At 41.6% G+C, this 15,858-nt stretch overlaps 1 protein-coding gene across 5 annotated transcripts in view; it reads left to right on the top strand.

Moving 5' to 3' along the window:
* ARVCF (ARVCF delta catenin family member) overlaps nt 1-15,858 on the top strand; it is a 305,181-nt gene that overhangs the window by 235,186 nt on the left and 54,137 nt on the right. For all 5 annotated transcript variants that reach the window (XM_067307355.1, XM_067307353.1, XM_067307356.1 and 2 more), the window contains 2 exons: nt 14,235-14,352; nt 15,612-15,783. In XM_067307355.1, the coding sequence (XP_067163456.1) occupies nt 14,235-14,352; nt 15,612-15,783 (290 nt within the window). The remainder of the gene's footprint in view (nt 1-14,234; nt 14,353-15,611; nt 15,784-15,858) is intronic.

The following is a 15,858-nucleotide window of genomic DNA, read 5'->3' as shown; positions in this document are numbered from 1 at the left end:
GTTGTTGAGAGGGAAGATGTATTTCAGTCCTGTCATCAGTAGTCTCTGCTGTCACTGTCATGTGGGCTGAGCACTTCCCTCTGGAAAACTCAAAGCTTCAGCCAGGGGTGGGGGGCAAGGTGATTTCATGATGGAAAGTAGCTGCTCAAGGTAAATGGAGAGGGTGATGGCAGGCTAGCAGGGAAAGGTAACCTGAAAAAGGTGGCTTATCAATGTCGCTTTGCTGTGCTGTGGCAAGAGCAACCCTTGTGTAGGGAGGAGGAGAACTGGCACGCTGCCTCCTTCCTTCCTCTCACAATGGGATAAAATCAGCAAAGAAAGGTCCAGGACAGTAGGAAACGATTCAGGAGTAGGTGAGATATGGGCTATCTTTCAGCTGGTGATGCTTTCTCTCCCTGTTATAATGTAGGTGATGTTGCATACCTATTGTAGAGCACTTCCGGATCCGGGGATAAAAATGGACATGTAGAAAGTAGTAATTATTACTATTATTACTATTACTGGAAGTAATTTTGCATTGTTTGTTGGAAATCCTCTGCAGCTCATCGTTCAAAGCACCAACAAGATAAGGTGGTTAACATCAGCAGGGAATAAGTTGGTTTGACAGACATCAATGTTAAAACCTCTTTGCCTACTCATCTCTTGTTGACACAGTAGCTGGTCCTATAAATTGAATTTTCTGTGAATGGAACTAATTGCAAACTACAAACCATTTACCATTTGGAAAAATACATGAGTTTGAGATATCATTCGGAGGTTAATCCTCTTGATGATCTGCCAGCCTCCTTTGTCCTCCTTGGAAATGATCCTAAAGTGTATGCTGTGTTGTCTTCCAGAAGAACTGAGAGAATCTGTGAATTTGAGTTTTTACATATTCTTGCAGTTTGCATCTCTGAGCACAAGATGGGTGTTGCACATGCACAACTGCTTTTATTTCAATAATTTTTTTTCAGTAACTTTAATGAAGTTTCTCAACAGACGTGGGTGGGTTTGTTTCAAGCTCATTGATTCACAGTGTGAACTGCAGCTTAATTATTTGCTGTTCTTACACTGCTTTCTGATCTTTACTTTGTTCTTAATCTAGGTCTCTGCTTTGATAATATGGAGCCTTGGGGAAACTTGCTTCAAAATAAATGAAAAGAAGTAATTCCCCAAAAAGCCACTAATTTGCCTTTACCTCCCCTTAAAAACCTGATCTGTCACGTTTTCCTTTCCAGTCCTATCTTGTGCACAATACTTCCTCCACTCCGCCATGTAAATCCGAAGTCTCTGTCCCTCCTCACTCTGAGCCCACCCTGTGGAAGCTTAGGTGCTGGTGTGTGTCCAGAGCTGGAGCGGGGCAGGCTGAATTGCATATCCAAAGCAGTCGGCTTGGATTGCTTGTGCCAAAAGGAGGATTAAAGTCTGGTATTAGCAGCATTGATACTGTAAAGCTCTGCAGGGATGGGAGGATGCTTTGACAGAGGTGTCAGCAATTGGGGTCAGTATCTTAGCAGACATCTGTACCTTCACCAGAGTTGTTTTACTTAGGAATTATCTTTATAAGATAAAAAACGAATGATCATGCACTCTTTCACCCCTTACCCAAAGCTAAGGCAGCTTACTGGTTTCCTATAGCCCTGCTTTCTTCCTGCTTCCTAAACTGATTAAAATCCTGTGTGATGCTTGATGCTGTTTTAGTCTGCATGGCTGAAGGGGGTTGTGCTCAGGAGCGGGTCTGTCTGCGCTGCTGTGTAAGAAAGCCCTGTGTGATGGTAATGCGTAACATCGGATCTGGTAATTTATAGGCTGGAGATCAGAGAAACCGCACAAAGTTTGTTATCATCAAGAATGCCATTCAATTTTTTTTTTTTTTTTTTTTACATAAACTTAATCCTGGGATTGTCTCTTTAGTAGTTGGTGATGTCCATACAGAGCCACTGTGGCTAATTGTCAATCTACAATAGCCAGCAGGAATCAAAGGAAGAAGAGGCAACTGGTTAAGATTTAGTTTGACTTTGGAGACCAGCATTTATTTTGAGGTTTGAGCTTCTAAAGTCAAGTCCTCTCCCATGACTGTAGCCATTTTAGGGATCTTTTGTATCCTGATATCACCTGAAACACGGCAAGTGGGTTGTGTGCCGTTCCAGCCTGTACATAACTTGCCAAAAACTGTCTCTTCCAAACAAATATTTTGGGAATCCTGTATTCCATTTTGCAAAAAGAAGACTTGGCAGCACAGCCAACTTGCAAAACTGTGGTTTGGTAATGGGATTTATTGCATGCTGCTTCTGTAATATGCTTTACTGAGAAACACTGAAGTTTTCAGAAGCTAGTGCAGGTGATAGCAATTGTGTCTCTGTTCTCATCCTCAGATCAGAAAGGTGTTTCCTCTTTCATTGCTGTGTTTCATTTATAGGGTCAGACCCAGTATGATGGATGGATCTGAAGTGACAGTAACCATTTTACTGTGTAAAATGGTTGTGAACCTTGTGATAGATGCCCTCTTGGGTGTTATTTTCTAAAATAAAGGTAACTTCATCTTCTGACGAACCTGTTGAGAGAAATAGGTACACTGGAAATTTGGGAAGGAGCTGTAAAAACAAAGCAAAGGTTAATTTAGTGAAATTAAGTAGATATTTGGTTATGGAAAAGGAGGACTGGGGAAGAAGCAAGGAAGACAACTTGCTATGAGAATTGTTAATACATGTGGATGTTCTTTTATTTAATTTGGGGTTCAAGTCTTTGCCTTGTGGTTTGTTTTTAGGTGTATAGAGAATGTCTCATTCAGTTACTGTGTCGTTCCCCCCGCCCCCCCCAATCCCTGCTGAGGTTTGCAGTCCAGAAGCATTTGCTTTTAAATTGTACTCTCTTCCACTTTAAACAATGCAATGATTTGGTGTGTCTTAACAAGGCCATTTAGCAATCCTTCCTACAACTTTGCACCAAGACATTAAGGCCCATTAGGAGGAGAGGACAGGTGGAATTGCTTTGAGAATGATGGAGCTAAGGCTAGCTCACATGCATTAAGTTACTGCCAGAGACCTTCACTGCATCTCCAGGTTTCTCAAGTTGTTTTTCTCTGTATAGATAACATGTCTGTCTTAGAGTGGATGTCCTAGAACTCTGGGTCAGAGACCACTGCTGTGGTCAGCTTCCCATTCTTGTTTTCTGTGTACATATGTATCATGGTTCTTAGTTTTGTGGAAGCACCGAGGATTTTAACAGCTTAAAAATGAAATGCATTCTGTGCTAAATTGATGTTTCCTATTTAATTACTATTAATTCACACTTGTGGGTTTTTTTGTTTTGTTTTTTTTGCTTTAGGAGGACAGAGTAGAACTTGGTTCCTAAATTGCCAACTTTCTAGCCTGATCCCTGACCTGCTGTCAACAAATGTTAAATGGATCCATTTGCATAGTAAATGGATGCAAAGTGCTCCTTTTTCCAGGATGCCATCTGCAGTTGCAGCATTTCTTGTCAATTCTCCAAGTACACAGAAAATCTCATTCACAAATAGCCCCAAGGTTCAAAGACCTGGCTGAGGGTGTACAAACAAACAAACTGCACCCACTTGACTTCCACTGAAAACATACATTCTTCAAATCAAAATTGCACATAACAGCTTGTCAAACATCAGCTCCTGAGAAGAGAAGGGATAACCTGGTAACTAGAGCTGTAAAAAGGGACTTGAGAAGCATGGATTTAATTCCTGTTTGGCGACTATTCCAGCATAATTTCAGGCAACATTAGCTGTATAAATGTTTTTGTGGCCTAATTTTTAATAGCCCTATCTTCTTCTGGTTTCAGTGAGACTTAGGCTCCTAAATAAATGCCTGAGTGGATCTGGATTTCAGTCACTGTCCTTCACTTTCCCAACTTTCACATGAATTAACACCTCTTTCCTGCCTTGCTGGGAAGATGATAACTACCAGTAGTTCAAGGACTGAAGTGCTTGGTCCTAGTGATAACAACTTGGGATAAGCACCTCCAGTAGATACAATCAGTAGTTCCAGCCCGTGGAATGAAAACCAGAGAGAGTTACGGTAAGTGTGAGACACAATATTGGATGATGAGAGATAAGGACTCAGTAGATTCAAAGGCAAAAAAGATCTATTCCACCAGAGTAGAAAATTATGTACATGTGCGTGCAGGCCCACCTCGTGTGTAAATAGTATGAGGGTATGCGTGCACACACCTACAACATGTGCTGCTTGTGGCATGAGTGTGTGCGTCTGTGAAAGACACACAGAGGCAAAGAGGGTTTGTCAAACTGAGTCTGGGATCTTGTTTCTGCAGAAAAGCTCTCTCTCTCTCTTTGTATTCAGAAATGACCAAATAGGTCTCAGTGGCACTGGTGTGTCCATTTGTTTCATCCCATCTCCACTCTTACAGTCCCTGATGGTTTTCTTGGAAAACTCACAGGGACTGTATAGGGAATAGTGGTTTGGGTTTTGGCTACTTGTTCTTCTGTCTCTTTCAACTGGCTGTGTAATTTGGTATTTACTAACAGACACCTAACAGAGGAAGAATGCTTTCACTAGAAGCTGAATGAGCATCCCCTTAGCCTGCATTATATTCTCCTTAAAGTTGCTGCCTAGTGCTGCTGCTTCAGTTAAGGAAATCAGTGGGATCTGGTAGCACTGCTTGTACTGGCCAGTCCATGGGCCTTTAATGTGTGATGGACTCCACTCCCTGGCTGTGAGGTTTGGAGCCTACCTACTGTGATGGTCTCGGTCAGGGTTCCTTTTGTCTCTGCATGATGAATTTGAGGAAATAAAGGAAGAAAAGCTGTGTCAAAGCCACCTGGCTGTGCCCTCCTTTCTTATTAATAATGATTAATGTATAACTTTTCTCTGAAGAAAAGTGCTTGGGAATTAGAGCTTTCAAAATAAATTACCTTCAAGCTTTATTTGTCTTTAAATCCTGCAAGCATGATAATAGTACATGGTAATAGTAGCGTATTTCTCCTACCTGCTCTCCCATCCACTTGGGGCAGCCTTGATCTCCAACTGACTGAAGAAAGAAGGCACCTAAGTGTAACTCTTTGACTTGGAAGAATTAGTTGTGTGACTTTGTGCTGAATAGCGCAGTCTAGCGAAGAGCAGGGTGCAGGAGGTGAAGCTCGGGCAACACCACTACAGTGCTGCTAAGCTGCCATTGGTGTCAGAAGAGCTTTGCTTACTGAAGCATGGCAGGACAGAGAATGTCCTTAAATGAAAGTTTTCAGATGTTGGCTGCTTTTAAAACAACAGCAAGTTGGTAACTGAGCTTAGCTAGTCTAGCTTTTGCACAGAGCCCTGTTATGCTGTATAAAGGATCTCCCTGGAGCACATACATTTTTCCCCCTTGCTCTGGCAAGGATTCTTCAACAAGCCATTTGGTTGACTTTTCCATTTAATCAGTGTGGTCCCCTATCATAGTTTACGTAGTCCTTCTGTATGCTTTTTTTATGACAGCCATTTAACCAAGGAGGCCTGGACAGGCCTTGTCACAAAACTCAGCACTTCCCTGCCCCATCTGGAGGTGATAAAGCCAAATACTGCCATGTCTCTGACCAGCCCTCATGCTTGGAGGCTGGTGCACCAATGTCATTTCACTGGTTGTAGCCTTTGGGAGACTGATACTCCAGAAATTCGAGCCAACAATACTGTCAGAGTTTTGTGATAGTATACTACTGAACTGGACTTAGAGGAATCATTTTAGAAAGAGATGAAAACTGAACAGATATTTGCTTGTGAACCTTCACTTTGGAGGCAGCAAGCAGCATGGAAGAGAGTGAAGCTTATCTGCCCAACCCAGACTGAGAAAAACACAAATTAAAAAAAGCCCACGCAATAGAGAGGAGCAAGCGAAGGCAGTTTCTTAATTAGCTTACTGATACTGTGCAAGATCACAGCATATGGCTGTCCTGGGGCTTATATGATGAGCAGAGTGTTTAATTCGTGCTAGTAAGGAGCTGTTATGGTTCCTCCTTGACAGTTCCTGATGTTTAGCTTGTAATATAAATAAATTATGCATAGATTTTAGCAGCAGAGACATAACCTAGTTACATGCAACCTTAATGCTTTACAATCAAATCCAAAGTATAATTTTAAAGTTGTGTGCTTGCCTATTGCCTTCTGTCATTCCTTAGGAATGAATCTAGGTTCCTTCCCCCTTGGCTCTCAACGAAGGGAATCTACAAAACCGGCTGTCACTGCAGTATGACGAAGAGCGAGTCTGAAACAAAGCTCACTGCAGCCGATGTAATGCATGTAGTTTGCTTTGGAAGGCATGTGAGCTGTGATCGCTTTTTAGAGAAATACTGCCTTATTTTCGTATTTCAGAGATTCTTTTCACATTGCAGCAAGCATGTGTGATAAAGCAAGCAGAGCCCCTTAGCCTCTCCTCCAAGCAAGGACTAGAATAATAATTTGCAAGCCGAGTAGCTGCCGGGCATCCTGGAATTTTTGTGCAGTGCGTTTCTGCATGCTTTTGTGTTACAGGAGAGCAGACCAAGGCTCTCCAACTAGGTCATGCAGGAGGTAACTAATCAGTATTTTACTAAAAAAGCATTACATGATATTTTGGATGTAGAAAGCTGCAAATAACAGAGGACAGACTTCACAGCCAGCAGCACGGTTTAACAAGGCACAACTGTTGAGCCCTTGCTTATTGAAAGGAGCTCCTATAAATAATGCTGACATGGTTAGGAGATATATGACAATGTGCTTTATGGATCTGTTGCTCTATGCCAGTGTCCCTAGAGCATAGACTAAACTTCTGAAGTCCTTTTTCAGGGAAGACTTTTGGTATGGCCACTTGTGGGCATTTGGCCAATTAAACAAAACCAAGCCGTGTACTCAAGCAGTTAGAAGGGGCTTACATGCAAGGCAGCCAGGGCTGCTCTGCTCTTCTCTCTTAGGTCTAGCTGGTAAGTGGACACTTAAGTGGAGCAGAAATCTCCGGTGGGATCTCCTGCCCTGATCTCCCACCACTATCAGTAGAGCTCCCCTGTGTCTCTCTGTGGCACTGTTCCTTCTGTTTGGACTTTGGCTTCTTCCCCTTAGCATATCCTCTGCTTGATTTCAGCCGTCTGTGGCCAAACCCCATCTTGTTGTACAGGGCTCTTTGGCCAGTGCTGCCTGGATCAGGCTGTCTTTGTATCACACAGGCCTCTTGCTTTTTCGCTCTTATTTTCAGAACAATGAACTTGGTGCCGATCAAACTTCTTGATGTTTCATGTGAACTGGAGTGTGGAATTCATTGTATTTCTGCATGAAATGCTGAAAAAAAGGGGTTGTTTTAAAGTGTTACATATTCCTCCTTTGGGACTTTCAGCACCTAGAAATACACTAAGAAACAGAATACATTCACTGCAGCTATTATTTATTGATCTCTTTTGGCTGGCATCCAAATAAAAACTTCTTAATAGTGAGGTGATGTGTGGGTTGAAGGGTGTTTTTATAGGCAGGGTTGTGACTGTCAGAGTAGGTGGATATAACAACTAATATATTTAAATTAAACTTGTGAAAACCTTAGAATATTTTATCAGCTGAAGTACAGAACCCGGTGCCTGGACAGGCAGGCCTAAGCGATAGGGTTATTCAGGGTTTAGCAAGGTGAACGCGGTGCCTGTCAGCTGAGCCGCAGCATGGCCGTAGCTCAACCCCCCCCGCGAAGTGAGTGCCACTTAATTCATCTACCAGTGAAGCCCAGTCACTCTTAACTCTCTGTCCTGTAACGATCACAGGTACCTTACCTTCTTCAGCAGTGCTGAGATAGACTACATAGGAGCCAATGTTACTCTTGGGCCTGGCAATACAAAAATTGATATTAGAAGGTCGTTTATAGTTATAAAAAACAAGGCTTGTTTGGACAGTGTGAGAGGCTGTAGGGTACACAGAGGCCGTTGAAAAGAACGTATCACTGTTGAAGCTTCAGCGCTTGTGCAGGCTCCTTCCAGAGAAGGGTGGAAATATTTCTTGGAGGGTATCTTAGAAAATTTCCAATTGAGTTTTCTATTTATATAAAAAAACAAATCCCCAACCTGTTGTCTTCCTCCCCAGCTGGTTCTCTAAACAAAGTGCCTTTCATGCCTGCTGAACTGAAGTGCGATGGTAAGTGTTTGGTAATAGTCTAACCTCTGGCTTTCAGCTTTATCTGCTGCACTGCAGGACAACAGCTGATGGCCCTTTCCAGCCAGGTGGCAGACACAGCAATAGTCTTGGAAATACTAGTTTAAGTGCTCGAAGAAAAAATGTCTCTGGTGCTTGTATGTTCAAGTTTCTCTTCATCAGAAAAAAATGCTTGAGCTTTCAGATTGCCAGGGGGAGCACAGTGGGGGCATTGCTATATGCTTTATTCTTTCTGCATTGGAAGAATGTGCAAATGAAGTGCCATGCATTTAATTGCTTATAAATCTTTTCTCTTGAGGATAATTTTGGTATGTGGCACTGATAGTAGTGACTGCACACCTATCCTAGAAATGATGAATACCAGCTCTGTTCTGCAGATCTAAATGCTACATTCAGACTTGCATATCGTTAAGAAGACTATTTGATAATAATGATAACCTTATCTAAAGGATGAACAGATTTCTCACACAATCCCTTCTGCTTCCTGAAGTCTTTAATGCCAACAGACTGGATTCCTAGTCTGATGTGTTTCTGTGCTGGTAGGTATTTACTTTTATTTAACATTTACTTAGTGCTTCTCTGTTTTGTTTTCCCAGGGAAGGCAGATATTTAAACATGTCTGCAAATCCTCTTTCACTAGTCCTGCCTACAGGCTGGATTGCAAGAATTTGAGAAAGAATCCAGGTCATTTCTGTCAGCTGAAGGCCAGGGTTTTCAAATCTCTGGGTGAGATTTGTGCTTTACTCTTTTACATAGAATCAGTGATACAGTTAATTTCCATCATATGTACTTTGAGTAATGTGGAGAGTAATTCCATGTCTTGCTCCTAGACCTGTACATTTGAGCTTTTTCATGTATATATTTATGACAAGCACACAAGGAAGCTTTCTCTTACCTGTTACAGTATGATGTGAGGAGATACTATTGTTGCTTTTAAAATACAGTTTTCATTTGATAGACTCTTGGAGAAGTAGTGAAAAGCAGGTGCCAGGGAAAGCAGTAGTGGCCTTTCTGGGGGTGAAGAGGCAAAGCAAGGGAAGCAGACTGCACAGAACCCCAGAGATGAATGATCCCCCCATGACTGTGAGGGGATTAATTAATTTTGAAAGCCAGAAGAGACCATTTGGCAATCTATTTTGAGCTCACTTTTAGCTAAGGAACTTTATCTCGTTGCCGCCTTTGTAATATGAAGGATACCGCATAAACAGTCCCATCTTTACATCTATAGATGCAAACAGGAAGGATGCAGCCAGCTAGGCCAATGGCGAGTGGATTCTTTTCACATAGATCATCATTGTTTTATGTATAAGTAGTTCAGGTATTTCCTCCTCCCCACTCCCATCCGTTTGGACAGGCAATCAACTTTGCTTTTCAGTTAAAGCAGGATTTTGCCCATCCTCAGTGCTTCAGAAGTCCTGCAGAGTTCCCAGTTCTGTCTCAAGCTCTTCAACCAAAAACTGTCTGACTTCATCTGCAGGCGTTCTTGATATTTAACTGCCCCAGCAAGCAAATCACTGAGATAACGTGTGTTAATTCCAAAATCTTTGGGCCATTCCAGTTGCATGGCAGCCTAGCTCCCAGGTAGCAGAGTGAGCAGGCACCCCACTAGGGTTTTGGCTTTCTGTTCTATTCCGTGACCTGTATCAAACACTCTGTACACCAGAGAACTAATTTGCTTCTGTTATGAAGCAATGCTTATCTAAGACGTAGAATAATTCAGTGAAAAGCAAAACTCTTTACCTTGTCCAAGTCTGGTTGTCATATGTTGCATGTATATCTGTTACATGAGCTTCAGGACGTTTCTTGCTCTGCAGTTGCTAACGCCCTGGTCAAGACTTTGCGTTCCTTCTGTGGAACGGCACCCTGGGTAAGAAGGCTACAAATCCTCTTTTACATTTGCTGGAATATGTGGCCTGTTCATTAATTTTCAACACTATCTTGGAAGAAGCATGTTTAGAAACTTTGCTTCAAAACTTTCCTTTGGAGCGTGATTTTGTTACGTCTTTTATTCTGTCATATGTCATAAATCTGTTAGATGCTTCAAAAGCAATTCCAATGCAAATGTGAAATGGGAAAAGATTTTTCCTATGACAGTCAATGGAGTGTGATATCAGGCTATTCTATTGCAATTTCTGATCTCTTTATGGTGTAAGGATACAGGCTGTTGTTGCAGTTCAATGCTGTGAAAGAGATGAGCTCCATTTTCTTTTTTCTTTTTCTTTTTCTTTTTTTTTTTTTTTTTTTTTTTTTTTTAAGTCCTTTGGTTGCAGGAAATGATGATGGTGTCCTTTCTAATGACCAACCTGCAGAACACTGCAGGACTACTATTGCCAGCTCTCTTGTTTGTGTAATCACTTTTGTCTCCACGCTACAGTCATTCCTGAAGACCCAAGATGCTAATTTGACTGATGATGACTGGGAGATGCTTCTCAAAGAGGTAGATTGTAGAGTCTTAACACCCCAAAGTGGAAACATGGCATTTTCCCAGGTTGCAGGATCCCTTGATTTTTTGCTGAGCTCAGCTGGGGACTTACAACCTCAGCTTAATTAGCTTTCTCAAGGTTGCTCTGGATCATGGAGACCAACCCCAGGAGCTATTCTCCTGGGACTGCCAGATGCCAGCTTGTCAACAGTATGCCATCTTCATTTTCAGCATGTCCACCTCTGCTTGATGCTTAAGGATGTTTGGCATATTTATGTGTACGTAAAAAATGCAAGTATTCCCCTGGGAACTGGGAACCCTTAGCTGCCTTTTGCAGTGTCAGAGCAGCATAAAGAGCATGTACTGTGAAGGAGGGCCTGATCTTCCTAGATTAAGTCTCTCCAAGATCTGTGTTGCTCAGACTTCTGGGCTTGTGAAAAATGTGAGCTAAGCTCTCCAGTAGGTCTGGGTTATAGTTACGGACAAGGAAATGGGTTTTATTGTTCCATGTTAAGTAAACCCCATGGGCTGCAGGAATCTAGTCACCCAAGGAGGGCTAGCAAAATCCTAAGAGTCGAGTATTTATAAAGCAGATGCTTCTGTATGAGATGCCCATAAGAATACATTTTATGATGCATTAGTTATACTATTAAAACTGTAGTTTGATGCCTGGTTAACTTATTTATAGCATTAATTAGCTATTAATTTGATTCTGCAGAGTTTTCATGCTTACTTATGTCTGATATATGTGGGAATTTCTTCTTGAGACATTAATTTTCAGTAAGTTTTTCCTGTACTTGAAATTCTAGCGAGAATGTGATACTAGCAAGCCATGCTTTTCTTACTGATGCCTTTTGCAATGTCTTTTTCAACTGTAACCTTATCAATATGTCTACCTTGATGTTAATCCTAATACAGATCAAGAAATAAGAAAGCAAAATACAAAATCCTGTTATGCTGCTGATAACCAAAGCTGCAAAACAAATGTTATTACAAGTGTAGTAGCACAAATGAACTATAGAAAAATCTGTTGTGAGTGGGCCAGGGGGCAAGGGTGTCAAGGCATTTTTTGGGCATAATTTTATTTTTTTGTTGTTATTTTTGAGTCTGAGTGTTCCTTATGTATTTTAGCTCTCTGTTTCTAAGGCTTAATGAGGGAATAAAAAATAAGATACATAGGTAGGCCATTTTTAGTGCATTTCTGTCACCCTCAAGCCTAGTAGGTAATGTTCCACTTTAATACTTGTACTTGAACGTGGTGTTTCTATAGTTTATTAATATAACTGCTGAAAGGTATCACAGAGAATCTAAATTCTAATTTCAATTTCATAAAGACTTAAAATTCATGTTTAGGCTCCTGATACTAAAGGATTAGTGGAACTGGAGGTGAGAAACAGCATGTGGAATTCTCTGTTCCATGTATCCTGTGGAATCGTATTTAATATCCACATTACCTGCCCTGTATCAGCTATTGCCAGCAGTGAGGCAGTGCGTTAGGATTTGGGGAAAGGCTTCATTTATCTCTGCATTTCACTTGTGTTCCTAATTGAATGCTAATATGCTGTTACAACAATCAGCTTGCAGTTAAGCGTCTTCAGATTTTGAGAGGTCTCTGAGAAAATGTTTTTTTCTCGTCATCCAATTAATATATCAGCTTGTCCATGGAGATGGGGGGGACCATGATTGATTTGTTAATTGCTCTGAATGACACTGGCAGTCCTCGCAGTCAGCGGAAGATGACGAATGAGCTGCACAGCCCTGATGGAAGAGGGCAATGGCTCTGCGTCGTGTGCTTTCGAGGACTACCCTGTTATTCCAGGGGTCTGTGGAGTTAAGGATCCCCAGAGCTGAACCGGTGGCGGTGTTCTGCTGAAATGGGTGAGGCGCATAGCTCACCCGTGAGGGTTTGTGCCGCCGGGGCTGGGGGCACTCTGTGAAACCTCGCACTAGCCATCCGCTGCTCCGTCTCGCAGCCTCTCCGTGGGCAGGAGGCGGCGTGGTTGTGCCCTGTGTGACGCTCTGAGAAATCCAAAGCTATAGATACATACGCCGACTGCATCGTTTTACTTTCTCAGTGTGGCTGACCTGGGCTTTATGCTGAACCGGCTGTGCGCGGTGTGAAAGGTGGGGATTAAATGTCAAGGTTTGGTATTCAAACGAGGCGGCAGTAACTTCCAGTCGGAAAGCTGGGATTCAGAACAGGTTTTGAGGAACCGTGAGCGGTCAAGCAGACAGCAGCTGTACATCATGACTTCCATCCAGCCTTTACTGGAGCAGATGGGGGCAGAAAAAAGTGAAGAGAGATTTTTATATACAAATTGATTGCATAAACTGTACCTCTTTTGAACACCTATTTTTAATTTTTCTTTTTTTGTCATGAAATAAAGAAGCCAGGCTCTATGGAGGGAACTTTACCCACTCATTTTTTAATTTCTGTGACTGAGGATATGCTGCTGCTGAGCAGTCTTTGGCTTCAGGAAAAGCAACTTTGCAAACCACTTTTTATCAAAACCTGGTATGTTAAAGATTAGCTATTACTGCAGGACTTGTTTTGTGCTTGTGTTTAAAACTGATGCAAGTCCTCCGAAAACCTTAAGGAATGATGTCTGCTATAATGCACAAAAGGAATAATTTCAAATCATGGGCCTGAAATTTGCTCCACTAACGGGGGATGAGCCAAGCTCCAAAGAGACCGTAAAGTTGGTGCTGCTATATGGAATATAATATAGTATGTGTGTGTATATATATATGTGTGTATATATATATAAATTTATATAATAAAATTTACACACACATATACCACACACACATTAAAACTGTAATAAGTTTATGTGACCAGCTGTGGCACACCAGATGCTGTGGATAGAAAATAGCTTTTGCATCCTAATGCTGTTTCTGAGATCTCTAATATTTTCTCATTTCATGCTGGGAGAGATCAAGACCGTGCATACCAAAAGTATTTAATCCAGTTTCCTTCATTGGAAGGAGGCAATAGTCCCTGGGATGTGGAAGATACAGGTTCAAGTCACTGCTCCCATGCAGTCAGCTGACTTGAGGTGCAGAGACCTCCTCCTCCGATTTCCACCCTCCCACCCCCTGCTTCCTTCCTTTCTTCATTACCTTCTTCCCCAGCGTAACCAACAGCATGGTGGGCACAACAGTTCCCTGGCACAGGAGCTTCTCTGGGATCCAGCTCCCAAAATGGAACTGGGAACTTCACCCTTGGCTTCCTTTTTCTCAGGGAAGTGAGTTGAACTATGGGATGTATTTGGCTGATGATTTTGATATGGAGTATAATTTTCTTTTAAAAAATGCAAGTATTCTTCCTGTGAAACATTCTGTCTTCAGCAAAATGAAATTTTTGGACTGTGTGGTGTTTTCTCTGAGAACTCCTGTCCAGTTTAAGGTATGATGGCTGAACTTGCCATCAACTCGGAAAAATTAGTGTGTAGGCACCTCTGTGACTGTATTCCCCTTTCCATTCAGACTCAGGGACTTGCAGATGTGCATTGCCCATATTTTACAGAGACCTAATAGTTTGTCAGACTTCTTCCAGCTAATTTCATTTTTATCACCAAATCCCCCTTCTCCTTCCCTACAAATTATCAATCCAACATAATGAGTTCTTAACAAGCGTAGTATAAATCAACACACCTTCAACCCTTACGGAGGAGGTTAGAGGGCTAAATTTTCTCTTAAATCTCTTCTGTCAGGAATGTAAGTTCAGATGGAGCAGAAGCACGCAGAAGACTAAGAGAGTGTGATGGCTTGGTGGATGCCCTCCTTCATGCTCTACAGTCTGCAGTCGGCAAGAAGGATACAGACAATAAGGTGATCTTGCGTATTAAAATTTGAATGAATTTTTCCATTCATTTAGGGTGAAGTGTTGCACTGGGACCTGAGTTTTGTTCTCTGGTATCAGAACAAGACTGTATTTGTCTCAAAATGCAGAACCAGTCTCCCCCTCATCTCTATCATGATATCCATGGTAGTGATGATGGGGCATCAGCATGATGCTGCTATGTTAACTTATACGTTGGATGAGGAATTTTCAGGTGATCAAAGGTTGTGACGTGTGGGGTGGAGAGTAGTGCCAGTGGCATTACTGCTGTTGTTCTTCATTAATTAATTGACATTTGAAATATAGTCTTCAGATCAGAATTGGATCCTATTGTATTGTGCTTTGCACAATATCCTCATAGGAGGTGGTTTCCTCCTTAGGGATTTTATTCAACACCATCTCAAAAGACTGTAGTATTAAGACGTGTCTTCAGACATGCAACAGTTTTGTGCTGATTTTTCAGTAGGGACAGATTTTGATTCATCTGATTTTTATCATCATCTTGTCTTGTGGTGCTTCAAGTATATTTATACTTAAAAGGAATACCATAAGTTTAACCTACTAAAAACCAGAGCATGTTACTGCTTTATAAAAACAAAAAGGCTTTTAAAGCATCTTAACTTTATTTTATTCTTTGAGTCCTGCCCTCTGAAGGACTGTGTAAGGACTCTAAAGCCCTGTCGCTTAATCAGATAATTTTGGAAGTGGATTTTGTTACCACATGGTAGCTTCCATTACAACCTACAGAGCATTGCTCATGCCAGAACCTGATGAGTTATGGATTAGGTATTACCACAGGATAATGTGTGCTCACATTAAAATCCTTATGGGGCCTAAGTTTATCCCAGAGAAAATTTAATAAAATGGGTCTCTTGAGGATTGTCAAGGTTGGAAGAGTGAGAAAGAGGCTTGCATTAAAAAAATAATAATAATAATAATCTTCTGGTCTGTGGTTGATCTTCTGGTGAATTTGTATTCTTTATGCAAGTTCGGGTGGTATTTTTGATCAGAGAGTTTGCATTTTGAATGGGTACTATTTATGAAGCACTTCACTTTTGGAAGAAAAAAAGAAGTTTTATAACAAGAAAAAGCATTAAATAAGGGGGGGGTGACCTTGAAAGCTCCATTCTTTTCCTGGGGTAGGTGAGTGGTTTTTTTAATTATTTCCCCCAACCCTCCACTGTGTAATAGAACCGTTTGCAAATAAGAGGGTATGGTACTTCTTTTTAATGTAAGTTTTCTGTAACAGTCTGTGGAGAACTGCGTGTGCATCATGCGGAACCTTTCCTATCATGTCCACAAAGAGGTCCCCGGAGCTGATAAGTACCAAGAACTAGACGCCAGCCAGACTATGAGCACAGGAGGCTCCCAGAAAAAGAAGAAAGATGATGCTGGCTGTTTTGGTGGGAAAAAAGCTAAAGGTAGGTGTTGCAGAGAGCTCGGAACTGGAAGTGGATTTTGGGGGTATCTTTGCTGTATAGTCCTGCTCTTGCAAG

Source organism: Apteryx mantelli, chromosome 17, assembly GCF_036417845.1.
Source record: "Apteryx mantelli isolate bAptMan1 chromosome 17, bAptMan1.hap1, whole genome shotgun sequence".
Classification (NCBI taxonomy): domain Eukaryota; kingdom Metazoa; phylum Chordata; class Aves; order Apterygiformes; family Apterygidae; genus Apteryx; species Apteryx mantelli.
This window is presented reverse-complemented; position numbering and strand designations above follow the sequence as displayed.